Source organism: Setaria viridis, chromosome 6, assembly GCF_005286985.2.
Source record: "Setaria viridis chromosome 6, Setaria_viridis_v4.0, whole genome shotgun sequence".
Lineage (NCBI taxonomy): Eukaryota > Viridiplantae > Streptophyta > Magnoliopsida > Poales > Poaceae > Setaria > Setaria viridis.
In genome coordinates this window covers 30783966-30797062 of record NC_048268.2, presented here as the reverse complement: position 1 = coordinate 30797062, position 13097 = coordinate 30783966, and the positions used below count along the sequence as shown (strand labels likewise).

The window sequence follows — 13097 nt, the reverse complement described above, 5'->3', positions numbered from 1 at the left end:
GTGCTTGACGACCGTAAATCCGTAATACGTACGTGTGTCGCGTATGAAGCTGCCAAGGACGTCCACGCATCCGTACGTAGTTTTCAGCCGCGCCGCGACGGGGCGATTTTTGTGAACCGCAGAAATATTTCAGGTCTTGCAGAAGCCTTCCTGATAGGTTTGCGGGAGCATCTGATAAGTTGTATAGTACCTTGAAAAACATTCAAAGCGTCCGACTTTTATAGTTTTGTATACGATTACAAACGAAACGAAGCAGTCGTAGTGCTGGCTTCTAAATTCTAACTGCTTCACGGAGCTAAATGGGCTGAACCATGGCGTGTGTAGTGCTGTTTTTTTTTATTCCGACACTCTTGAGTTCTTCTTGGGCAAGTTTTTTCTATATCGGTGGAGGTCTGTTGCTGCATCATGATTTTTATTTTTTTTCAAGGAATTTTTTTTTATCGTTGCAACAATGAAAAACACACTGTCGTTCTGATAGTACAATTACATTTTTTTTTAAAAAAAACAATGAACAAAAACGCACTTGGGCTCAATCCTCCTTTATCGCTTCACAAGGTGGGCTGCATAAAACTCCTTTTGGGCTTCGCTTGATGGGCCTCCGCATGGTAGCAGATTTGCAAAATAATTTAGAAACAACGTCATATTCCTTCCTCAAAACAATTAAGAGAGCAGTCTGCGTGAAAAGGCACAGGCACGACCGTGATACTTATCACGTATGAACCTGTAAGGTTCTCCGCGTACAATTTTTCAGCGCATTGCAACGCATGACTTTTTGTAAACCACACAGGTATTTCCAAATCTCTCTCTCTCACACACACAAACAAGCTTCTGCAAGTAATTTCAAATCCTGCACCTCATAAGTAGGAGCATCTTGAAAAGCATTACGGGATCGGTAGAATTGAGGTATGAAGTGGCCAATTTTATTTTTTTTACACGCGGACCGGTGAATTCAGCACTCAGCAGGAAGTTAAATGAACTGCTACTCTGCTAGAGATGTTGGTTCAGTGTTCCGACTAGTACAACAAACCGCGAAACCTGTACCAATTACCACCAAGCTTAGACCTAATGATCAATGAATTTCACCGAGTCAGGTGATTGGCGATATGAAGTCCCGAAGGCAACAGAACCCTCCTTTTCTTTACACGACACGGGACATTTTGAAGGAAAGTAATTCTGACTCAAATACCTGAAGCCTGTATATTCACATGGTGTTTAACTGTCAATGCAGATGTCAGTTTTGCAAATGGATTGTGTAAACAATTGATCTTCTCTTTTCAACCACTGGTACCAAGGACCTTTCATATGGTTTTTATGTTCATAATCAGTCGCTATATGTTAACTTAAGGTGTACAGCAATTTCCATATTTGCGGTAGACACAGAGATATAATTGACTTTCTCTCAACAACACATCTAATTACCCATCGATTATCTTCATTTTCTTAACCATGTGTATTCACTTTTTCTACATAGCAAGTATAGCAGAAGTTGATGTTAATAGGTGATAGTATGTAGTTAAATTGAATGTTAAAAGTTAATGACTTAAACTCCCAATTGGAGTTTAAGTCTTATTTTATAGGGTGCCATATTAGCAATTTTGATGGCACGTGAAAACAATAAAGAATAGATAATAGGTAAAATAAATTTCATGTTGATAAAAGTCCTATAGAGAAGGTTTCACATTCGTGTAATGTCGTATAGTTAAATGCAATAAAAACATAGTTTTTGGATAATGGATAATGCAATGAGAACATATGAAACACCAAAAAAGAAATTGTACGATGTAAAATTAATTGTACACCAAAAAAGAAATTAATTGTTATTTGTTGATATGGGACTCTTAATAAGAATAATAAAATAAAACTACTCATTGGTATTGGCCTCATAAACTTACGTTATGCGACTTCTACGATATGATTACCAATTTTGTCATCCTTAACTTTATTTTTTAACATTACTCTTCCCATACGATGTCAACAAATACATTTAAATTCGGTAACTTCAATTTCTACAATTTTACCAAAAATATGGGACTAATAGATTGTTCGAATGTGATGGATTTTCTTTTCTGAAATATAAACAGCTCAAAGAAACTAGAAGGATATCTAAAACAAGCTAATCAGCATCACGGAGATGCATTATATATACTTCCTGCGTTGTGTGCAAGTGGATTAATTATTTCATCTAGCGTTAGTCTGCTTGCAAATAATAATTACACGGTCAGAGTCAGATGATTTTGGTTGTCTCCGTGACCGTGAGAAAACTATATTTTTCTATTTTCAATAACTCTCTCCTTCTTACATGAACTCCTGCAGGTTCCTCTCGCGCTACTGGGATTGCAAACTACTCCATGTGAAAGAACAATTTGACAGCTATTAGGCACGCCAATCGGCAGAGAGCGCATTTTTCATATAAGTTTGTGTGTTCTGAACATATAGAGTGTGTTTGGTTGCATGGCTTACATCTAGCCTGGTTAAGATCTAGCCTAGCTCAGCTAGTACGCCCGATTCGGGCGTACTAGTGTTGCCTGACTTAGGTGTTTTTTTGCATTGCGCTGGTCTGGCTATGTACTCTGGACAGGCAACCAAACAATCACAAGCTGCATTAGACTAGCCTGGTTAGGGACTTAGCCAGGCAACCAAACACAACCATACTACTCGACACAACGCATGAGTTGCATGGAAATAAAAAAATAATGATAATACAATAATAGCATGCGTTGCATGGAAATAAAAAAAATAATGATAATACAATAATAGCAACTACTATACGAGTACTTGAGGCGCCTTGATCTGGGCCTTCTATAAAAGAGGGAGGCTGGTAGCATCACATCGCATCATGAGGTGCGGAAGTTAAGTAAAGCTTGCTCATCACTCCCTAGTTTTCTAGTGCCATTGTTAGCCTAGCAGTAGTAACCTCGAAGTTCACATAGCTAAATACTACCCCGCCGGTTGGTCATGGCGCAGGTGGAGGTAGTGAGGATATTCTGCAAGGAGAACGACAAGGTTAGCGTGGCCGTTCGTGGCAGTAATCTTGTTCTTGCCAATGCCGATCCTAAAAACGAATCGCAGGCAAGTCTATACAAATATTCCAACCACAGTTATTTTGCTTAATGATTTATGGACCCTTCATCAATTCGTCATATGTATGTACATGCATGAATATATCTCGGGTGATATTCTTCTTCTTCTTCTTCTTCATTTTTTCGATGTTGCAGCAATGGCGCAAGGACTACTCTGTCTGTGGGCATTTGAAGGACGACCAGGGCCAAAGGGCATTTGCGTTGGTGAACAAGGCCACGGGGCAAATCCTCGTGACCCAAAACATGCCGCCAAGTGATGGTTTAGCACTGGTAAGTGATTGATAAAGCAAACTTCTTTCCAGGGTTGCCTGCTCATCGAATAGCCCATTCGTTCGTGAACTAGCTCTGGCTGTTGCTCAAATGCTCATTAACATTAGTTGAATCTGTTGTTACCAGGTGTATTTGGCTCCCTACAACGAGAAGGTTGGCGTGACAATCTCGATGCTGTGGACGGAGGGCAATGAGCTCCAGGGTGGTTTTCGCCAAGTGAGAGTGTTCAATGACATCACCAAACACTAAGTAGAGAATTCACCTTCCATGCGCCCCATTTTATCCCGGTTTAAAGTTGGTCTGGGATAAAAGGTTCACCAACCGGGACTAAAGCTCGGTCACTGGTGGGGGCTCACCAACCGGGACTTTTTATCCCGATTGCAAAGACTAGTGGAAAAAAAAGACCCTGAGGCCTTTTATCCCGGTTTGAAACACCAACCGGGATAAAAGATCCCCCTTTTATCCCGGTTGGTGTCGAGAGCCTTTTATCCCGGTTTGTAATACCAACCGGGATAAAAAGGGGTCTTTTATCCCGGTTGGTGTTTCAAACCGGGATAAAAGGGTCCCCAACGGGGTGGCTGAAAGAGGACTAAATCCCTCGAACTCTTTTATCCCGGTTTGTAATACCAACCGGGATAAAAGGGGGTCTTTTATCCCGGTTGGTATTTCCAACCAGGATAGAAGGGTCCCCACGAGTTAATACAAAAGGATTGCATCCCCTATATAGTCAGATGTGCTATGTAGGTGGGATGGCAAAGAAGCTACGCACGAGGCTGGAGGTTGTGGGTTCGAATCCCACGCAGCGCGCACGCGCATATTTCGCGTGAAAAATCGCGTGACTTGTGGCGTACGTAGCCCTTAGATTTGAAACAAAACGCTAACTAATGGCATGTTCGCTTCAGCTTATAAGTCGGCCGAAAAGCTGAAACGACTGATTTGTTGTAAGAGAAAAACGCTAACTAATGGCATGTTCGCTTCAGCTTATAAGTCGGCCGAAAAGCTGAAACGACTGATTTGTTGTAAGAGAAAAATACTGTTTGGTGACTAATAAATCGGCTGAATAAGCGGAAGCGAACAGACTCCGAGTCTCTCCCCACGAGCGGCAAAACCAGATGTGGCAGAAATGTTCCGGCGGTGTGAAACGCCTGGGTACAGTGGTGCTCAGCCGATCACCGTTCCGGTGAGGCCCGTCACCGCAAAATTTCTGGTATATATCAGGCTTTTTTGTATACCACAGAAAAATATCAGGTTTTTGCATAAGCCTCTCTGATAGAATTGCAGAAGCTTCTGATAAGTTGTACCTTGAAAAACATTCAAGGCGTCCAACTTGTATAAACAGCCTAGTGGTTGACTTAAGACTGCTTCACGGAGCTAAAATGAGCTGAAGCACGCCGCGTGACCGCGTACTGTTGCTTTCTGACTGTCCCAACGCTCCTGAGTAAGCTCTTGTTCTAGCGGTCAAAAAAAATCTATTATTCTGTAGCGCATACGGATTATTCTAGTAGTGGAACTGTGTTGTTCTGCGGCATGTTTTAGGTCGTTCCAATATTACAATTAGTTATTTTAGTTCTTCTTTTGAAAAAAAAATCAGTGAACAGAAACATACTTAGGCCCAATCCTCTTTTATGGCTGCACGCGGTGGGCTGCATAAAACTCCTTTTGGGCTGCGCTTGATGGGCCTCCGCATGGTAGCAGACAGCAGCTGTAATTGAAAATTCCTCAAGATAATTTGAAAAGAACGGTCATGCTCGAAATTTCTTCAAAAACAACGTATAAGTTTTCAACCCAATGCAACACACGATATTTTTGTAAACCGCACAAGTATTCCAAATCTCCCAGAAGCTTCTGTAGGTAATTGCAAATCCTGCCGTACTATGGGTGGGTAGGCGGCATCCACAACGCCTGATCAGACGCCGGAGCTCCATCGAGCTCCAGCACCTTGGCCGTCCGATCTCCCAAGCTGAAAATCACCACGCGTCTGTTCCACGGATACACCACCGAGCGCGAGGCCCCAAAGTACCAATAGGCGAGCAGGAACACCCGGTCGCCGATGTCATCGACATCACGCCACTCGTCCCCGGCGAAATCCATCCTGTGAACGCTGAACCGGTGGACGACGTCGAGGTCAAGACCCGACATCAAGCAAACCATGTAGAGCTCCTGCTCGGACTCGACCATGAACGTCTTCCGGAACCCCTTGGGCCCGGCAATGTCCTTGCGGGTCACGATGTTGCTGAAGACAGGTCCAGGCCGGAACTCGAGCACGCCGACCTCTCTGAAGTCGCAGCCGTTGAAGTAGAACTTGCCCCGGCAAGCCGCTATCGGGCACATGACCCTTTTCTCGCTGCGCCCTTCGCCGAGATCCAGGGTCCCGATGTCGTACTCGTGCCTCGCCCATCCTTCGCCGCCGTCTCCGACGCGACAGTACCAGATGACGGGGGCGTCGGTCTCGACCAGGAGCACAATGCAGCTGCTGCCGGTGCTGGTGCTGGTTTGGCAGGGATCGGCGGGGTAGTCGGAGAGCAGGCAGGTGCAGTAGGTCGACAGGTTCTCCTCCGGCAGATGCGGCAGCGGGATCCTCCCCGTGTCGGTAGTGCTGTGGGGATCGACGAGGTAGGTGCTCGACGACGCGGCGTCGCGGACCAGTATCCAGCCCTGCGGAGTCGCCCAGCAGTTGCTGTTGGCCAGCTCAAAGTGTACAAAGTTTTTGGAAGAATACAATTCACATTTAACTGATGACAGGTTCTGTACGTATACAGGCTGGTGGTCTCACGGATACAGATTGTATACGGACTCTCCCTTCTCTCAAACTCACGTGCCTACACGTACAATGCTAATTGTATCAGCTACCTTATTACCCTCGACATGATATCAATCAATCAAAGAAATCAAAGGACGAGGCGTTCGTGTTGGGCTCAGGGCGGGCTGTGGTGTAAATAGTATCTCTCTCTAGCTGGGCTTGGAAATGGAACACCCAGATGGATCCATCATCCATTAAGCCCGTGGGCTGCAAACGGCCGCAAGAGAAAATCAGACTGACAAATATTTAGTCGCAGAAAAAAAATCCTACTTATATTCCAAAAGCTTTGTTGTTTATATCTCTGGTGGTATTTCCTTATTTATAAAGCTTATATGTCCATTGAATTCGGTTCAAGGTTTCGTTAGTTTTGGCTGGTTCCAGTTCCACAAGTAGCACAGAAAAAAGGGAGACAACACAGATTTTAATCCAAACAATTTAGTTTTTTACTTGAAAGATACCTTGAGAATCTCAAAATGTAAGTCCATCTCCATCCTATATATGAATATGCGCGGCGAAACGGGGAGCACTCTGTTAAACGGGAAAACGAGCATGCTCTAGGCGGCATTCGATGATTTTTTTTTTTGAAACTGGCGGCATTCGATGAATGTGCGAACTAGAGAACAAACAATAGCTTTGGATGGTTAACATGGTTGATTGTGCATCCTAGAGACTTGACACCGGGTTTGACACCATGTACTTCTTAATGCAACCTTTTTTTTCAGTGGTAGAAGATGTAACATTTCGCGGCAATAAATCTACCCATCCTGGTCTCTACGTTAATGAAGGTATGATTTTTGTTTGTGTATTCATAAGAGGTGAGTGTGTGCATGTGATGCAAGGGTCCGCATGTGAATAATTGTGCTATATAAAATTAAAATGTAGCTCTTCTTTTCAAAGGAAAGAGTGCCATTGTCCTGTTTTTTCTTTGAGGCTGGCTTACCAACAGGTATCCAAAACGTTCAACGTGGGAGAGGGCCATTCATAAGGTGCGAGTCCTCAGAGGTCCGACCCAATTGCCGGTCAAATTAAAACGCCAGCAAACCACTGACGATAAACGTTGCCTCTGCTTTCATCATACACCTACTACCTGACTGAACCCAGCATGAGAAACCTGAAAGAGACATGGATTGCGATTTGCGAGACCAATGCAAACCCTCATGGGCTCCGAATGGCCGCCGGATGAACACCGCTGAGTCAGCTACATGACGAACGCCTTAATTAAGGCAGCAAAACGCACCGTGCCTTTAATTAAAAAAAAACGCACCGTGCCCAAGTCGCATGGTTACAGAGTTCAAATTTGGCAACTGTTGGAGTCTGCTCTACCAAATCCATGAGAGAGAGGGAAAATGGCTTGACTCCATGGTTCCTTTCCGATCCGCAGGTAAGGGATAGAGTGTTTCCAGCAAAGTTGTTGGCGTTTTTCACTGGTCAGACACGAGGGATACTAGAACTGCTGTGTGCTGAGCCTTCCATTACAAAAAAGCAAAAGAAAACAAGACTGTTGTCTTAACAAAGAGCTCGTATTTAGGGGCTCAATCTGCCGACGATCGAGCTATTACGGGTGTTTGGGAGGAGGGGACTAAATAGCCCCCATCACATCGAATGTTTGACACTAATTAGGAGTATTAAACCTAGACTAATTATAAAATTAATTACACAACCTCTAAGCTAAATTGCGAGACGAATCTATTAAGCCTAATTAGTCCATGATTTGACAATGTGGTGCTACAGTAAATATGTTCTGCAATTAGTTTTGTAATTAGCTTATATTTAGTCCTCTTAGTTAGTATCCGAACATCCGATATGACAGGGCTAAAGTTTAGCCCTGGTATCCAAACACCTCCTATAATAACACTACTAGTTATCATCATGCCCTATTGATGGCTGCCGTGACCATGTGCAGCACAGCACAAAGGCATTACAGCAAAACTGGTCCAACAGCGACGGCTTTGAATACGCGAGAGAACACGCCGTCGTCCACAAACAATAGCCTCAGTAGCTTCTCGTGCAAGAGAACAATATGAAAATGAAGGCGGAAGGGTTCAGTCAGTTCAGGGAAGCGACGCGTCAACGGAAAGCCGGCCGCCGGTTGCCGCCGCGCCACGAGCTAGAGGTCACCCCGTACCCGGTGCTTATCCCCCCGGCTTCGCCATGTCACCACACGTCGCCCTCCCAGTCCTGTCCCAGCGCTTGCTGTTATCATGCCACGCCATGTCACCGTGATGCGGACGCCGCGGAGGGCCTCCTCTGGCCCTCTTCTTATCGTTAAGATTTGGAACATCCTCGTGCCGGCGGCCGGATACGTCAAAGGCCAAGACTTTTTCCCTGAATAGATTAGCTTGCCAAAGCAACGCCGGCGTCACGCCCAATTTGGTCACCGAATTTCGGTGTGCCGTGGCCTGTGTGCTGGAGATGCAGACAATCATTTGTAGGCCTGTAGCCGCTATGTGGAGTGTGGTTCTTTTCAGTTTCCACACAGCATATGATGTGGCGATCGAATTGGACGCAACATTTGGCAGTGCGCGCGTCTTTTTACAAAGGAGGCATCAGGAAGCGCAGAGGAGCAGAGATTGCCGTGCGCGCAAGGAGCAACTGCAGCCTTGCAGGGCAAGTTGGCGACTTGGCGAATGGCGATGGGAGAAACAGCCATTGCAGAGGCAGCTGAAACTCAAGGAAAGCAAAGCCTTTTTTTTAAGTTTATTCCATGTCACGTCGAATCTGCGAAGGCTAAGTAGGATGATTAAATATGAGTTAATTATAAAATTAATTGCACAAATGAAGGTTAAATGGCGAGACGAATCTATTAAATTTAATTAGTCCATCATAGCAAATGGTTACTGTAACAACACATTGTCAAATTATGGACTAATTAGGCTTAATAGATTCGTCTCGCCGTTTAGCCTCCATCTGTGCTATGAGTTTTGTAAATAGTCTATGTTTAATACTTCCAATTAGTATCTAAACATTCGATGTGATAGGTGCTAAAGTTTAGCTTGGGAAGCAAACACCCTCTAACACTGGAGATGGCCGTGCTTACAGGTTCTAGTCAAAGGAAAAGAAGTAGGGCCTGAGCCTGATGGATGTGCTAAGGTCAGAGCACACAGCAGAAGATCAATTCAACAATGCGAGATCTCCGAACGTTGAACAGAAACGGACAATTCCGTCGCCTGTCTCTAAGGAACAGCAGACGTCGACGGAGAGATGAGTCCAGAAAACAAAAACTTCAGTTCGAAATTTTCTTGCGGACTTACAGGTCAGCTTATCCAAACCAAGTGAGAACCTAGAGGAGTTATATCCACAACGGACCACAGGCGATCCACGTGTGCGTCTGCCTACTTCAAAAAAACTTCATTGTGTCTGTTACTTCAGGCGGCACTGAACTATTGAAATGGATCGGAGTTTTTTTTAAAAAAAAAAATTTTAGGCATGATCCTGATTCCTCAAGTCCCGTATACTGATTCTGGGGCATGGTCCTGGCCCCATAGTGAAATTTTCAAGTTTTCATGCACATCATGCAGAAATCCAAGTGCCAAATTCTGCAAAGAGCTTCTGAGCCATGAAACCTTACTTCTGTTATTTGGACCAGCATGAACATCATTTCTGATGCTGAACATTTTACATGCCAGATTTTATCTCCATTTAGCACCCAATTTACCATGCCGATGCTACGAAACGAACCTCGACAAGCATCCAGATGAGCAAACAAAATTATGGAGATTTCTGACCTATCATTCTCAGTATAAGGCAAAAAAGAAAAAAAAAAGAAAAGCAGTGCAATGCAACGATTGGTTTTGAAATTCTCATGCACTTGCTTCCCTGACGCAATGAAATTTATAGCTGTGACTGGACCCGTACAGCAACGCATTTGTTACCTCAACATTTGGAGGTTCCATTTATTCATACCTCCAGTACAAGAACTTGCAACAGCCAGTGCCCAGTGGACCCAAAGATGCCATGAACTGCAGAGATCTTGAAAAAAAGATGCAGGGAGCCCAGATGCAGGTCTGCATGGGATGGACCAATCCATCAAAGACTCCACTACAAGAGATTACAGTCACCCATGTGCATCATCCAAGTACTGTTACAAATGGGGAATCCCTGCACATGGCGCCACAAGTTCAAACCGGCAAGATTTGCCATCAGAGCATTTGATCCGAGGAAGAGAACACAGTACATGTACAATGCACATACAGCACAACAGGGAGCAACAAAAAGACAGAGAGCCACTGACAGATCACCGCCTCCGCCATGGATCAGGCATGGATGGAACTATCTACAATTTACAGCCTGCACAAGGAGGATGAGGATTGAGGAAGACGGTCACCTTGCTCTTGGCAATCTAGCACGATGCGAACCTCTTGATGAAAACAACAGCAGCTCAGCCCTTTGGTGGCTGCCGATCTTACTGATCCCTCCAACACGGAGCAAGCGGTTGAGCCGCTCCGGTCGCGAACCTCAGCAATTGGTTATTGCCGCTCTTCGCTACGCTAATGTACAGTTTACAAGTGAAGGAAGGGCACAATTCTTGAACATGCTTCACACGTCGATGAAACAGAGCTTGCCATCGATCCGGTTCTGCACTGCCTTGATGGCAGCGACTCGGGCAGCTGTGGCCGCTCTGTTTGCAGCCATGACGGCCTTGTTCACCTGCTCATCCACTCTTGGGAGGTGAACGGCGCTGACCGCAGCCCGTCGAGCAGCCTGATTGCGCAACGGAGCAGTCAGAATTACTGAAGCAGATAAGCATATCAATCGGCAATATGTGCTTGGGGAATTGCTGGATACCTGTAGTGAACGCTGAACAGCGGGGTCTGACAGAGGCAATGAGTTCTTCAGGATTCCAGAATCCCACTCCCCTGCTCGCTCATCGCTATTCCGAAATGCGTACATCCCGAACCCCTGCTTCTTCCCTTCGTGCCACGAGCCCTCGTAGCAGTGGCCATTGGCGAAGGTGTAGACACCGAAACCGTGGATCTTGTCTGCAAAGTACTCCCCCGCATACCGATCACCGTTCCTGCAGAGGATTTTGTTGTCGACAGGAACTAGTAGAATTAGCAATGGAACAGTTGGGAGGAATGAAATGTCGTCGATTGGGCACGAAAAGATGGGACCATTCCATTCCAATGTGATGCTTCTTACCTGAAATGGTAGGAGCCGAGGCCGTGCTTGACGCCGCCCTTGAACTCGCCGGCATAGGAGCTGCCGTCGGAGCAGGTCTGTGCGCCGATGCCGTGGCTCTGGCCGCCCGCCCACTCCCCCGCGTAGCAGTCCCCGCTGTAGAACCGGTAGACGCCGTGGCCGTGGCGGAGCCCCTGCCTGTACTGGCCGCGGTACCGGCTGCCGCGCGCCCAGCTCTCGACGCCGTAGCCGTCGTACTTGCCTTCCACCCAGTCGCCCTCGTACTTGCCCTTGCCGAAGAAGCTGTACACGCCGCCGCCGCTGCAGCGCCCGCCGTGGAACTCCCCCTCGTACCGGTCCCCGTTGCTGTAGAACTCCACGCCCTCCCGCACCTCCGCCGCCCCCTTCTTGCTCGCCCGGTGATGCTGCGGCTCCTCCCCCTCCGCCTCCCCGATGAACCACTGCACGGAGGCCGCTAGCGCCGGGGAGGCGCGCGCCCGGAAGGCACCCGCGCGGGCGCCGCGGAGCCGCGCGACGGCCGCCGCCGCGGCGAGCGCGGCCCCCGCCGCGGCCGCCAGGAGCGCGAGGTGGTGGCTGCCCCCGCCCCCGCGCAAGAGCAGCGCGGCGAGCGCGAGGGCCGGGAGGAGGAGGACGACGAGGAGGAGCAGCGCGGGCTGGGCCGGGCCGGGGCGGAGCCGGTGGTGGGCCAGGCGGAGCAGCGCCCGGGGCTTGGCCGGCGCCTGCGCCTTCTTGTCGTCGGGCTCCGGGTCGTCGAGCGCGTGGAACGACGCGGCGCCGGGGCCGGCGCGGACGGTCGGGGAGCGGAGCAGCGACGAGGGAGTCCGCGTCAGCTTACTACCCGCCCCGGTGCCAGACCCGCCGCCGCCGTGCCCGTCCATCCCTCCTCCCCGCCGTCTCGCCTGGCCGCCGCGTCAGCTGCGCTCCTGCTCCCCCCGCCAACCCGCGCTTAGCTGCGTGGTGCGTGCCCAGACGAGATGGATCGACGCGGAGGGGAGTGGTTGGGAAGTGGAGAGGAAGAGGAGGAAGAAGAGGGGAAGCGGGGCCGGAGAGGCGCCTCTTATAACCACCGGGCGGCGGTGGGCAGCTTCCTTCGCGGGCTCGACCCCTATCCTCGCTGGCAGCGCGAACCGCCGCGCGCCGCGGCGAGGCGAGGCGAGCAAGCCGCAAGCGGATTCGGGATCCCGGCGCCTCCCGCCCGACCCAATAGGCGTGGGGCCACATGCCATCCCGTCTCTCTCACTTGCGCGTGGGCCACTGTGGCAGCGAGTGCGGTAGGTGTGGGACCGGAGCCCTGGCTGGCAGGGCGGGGTTGGCCAACCAAAGGTTCGCCGTCTGGTGGAACCGTGGAGGCCGCGTGCCGTGTCGTGTCGTCGGCTGCGAACGCCGAACGGGCGTCGCGTCGCGGCCTCGCGGTCGCGGGGATGTCTGGGCGGGCGCGTGGCGCGCCGCAGGGACGGGTCCCGTGCCGTCCGATGGTATTGGGTTGGACGTGCAGGGTGGCGGTGCTGCCTTGCCTTGCCTTGTGCGAACGGCCCTGCCCGTGTCGGGTGCTGGAGGAATTCTGGTCGCGTGCACGGTTCAATTCCACGCTTCACCGGCACAGACGGCAGGCTCGGCCAACTTTGTGGTCAAGATCCCAGGTGGTTCATGTTCGCAAGCACCTTCTTGCTATGTTCTGCACCTCTGCTCGCTGCCCCGCACGCCGCGTAGCGCGGCTGCGGCTTGCAGGCTACGGACGCCAACTGCATTCATCGCCAAGCAAAGTTGGAGTGAGCCATCATCAAGCGTCGCATGATCGAATCGAAGAG

The 13097-nt window shown here is 48.8% G+C and overlaps 1 protein-coding gene across 1 annotated transcript; it reads right to left on the bottom strand.

The window, feature by feature from the left end:
* Positions 1-10100: 10100 nt before the first annotated feature.
* On the bottom strand, positions 10101-12345 carry LOC117862035 (uncharacterized). Its single transcript, XM_034745542.2, has 3 exons — positions 11290-12345; positions 10936-11164; positions 10101-10851 (listed from the first exon to the last, which is right to left on the bottom strand). The coding sequence occupies exons 1-3, from the start codon at positions 12165-12167 to the stop codon at positions 10687-10689; spliced, it is 1272 nt and encodes a 423-aa protein (XP_034601433.1). The 5' UTR covers positions 12168-12345; the 3' UTR covers positions 10101-10686.
* Positions 12346-13097: the final 752 nt, after the last annotated feature.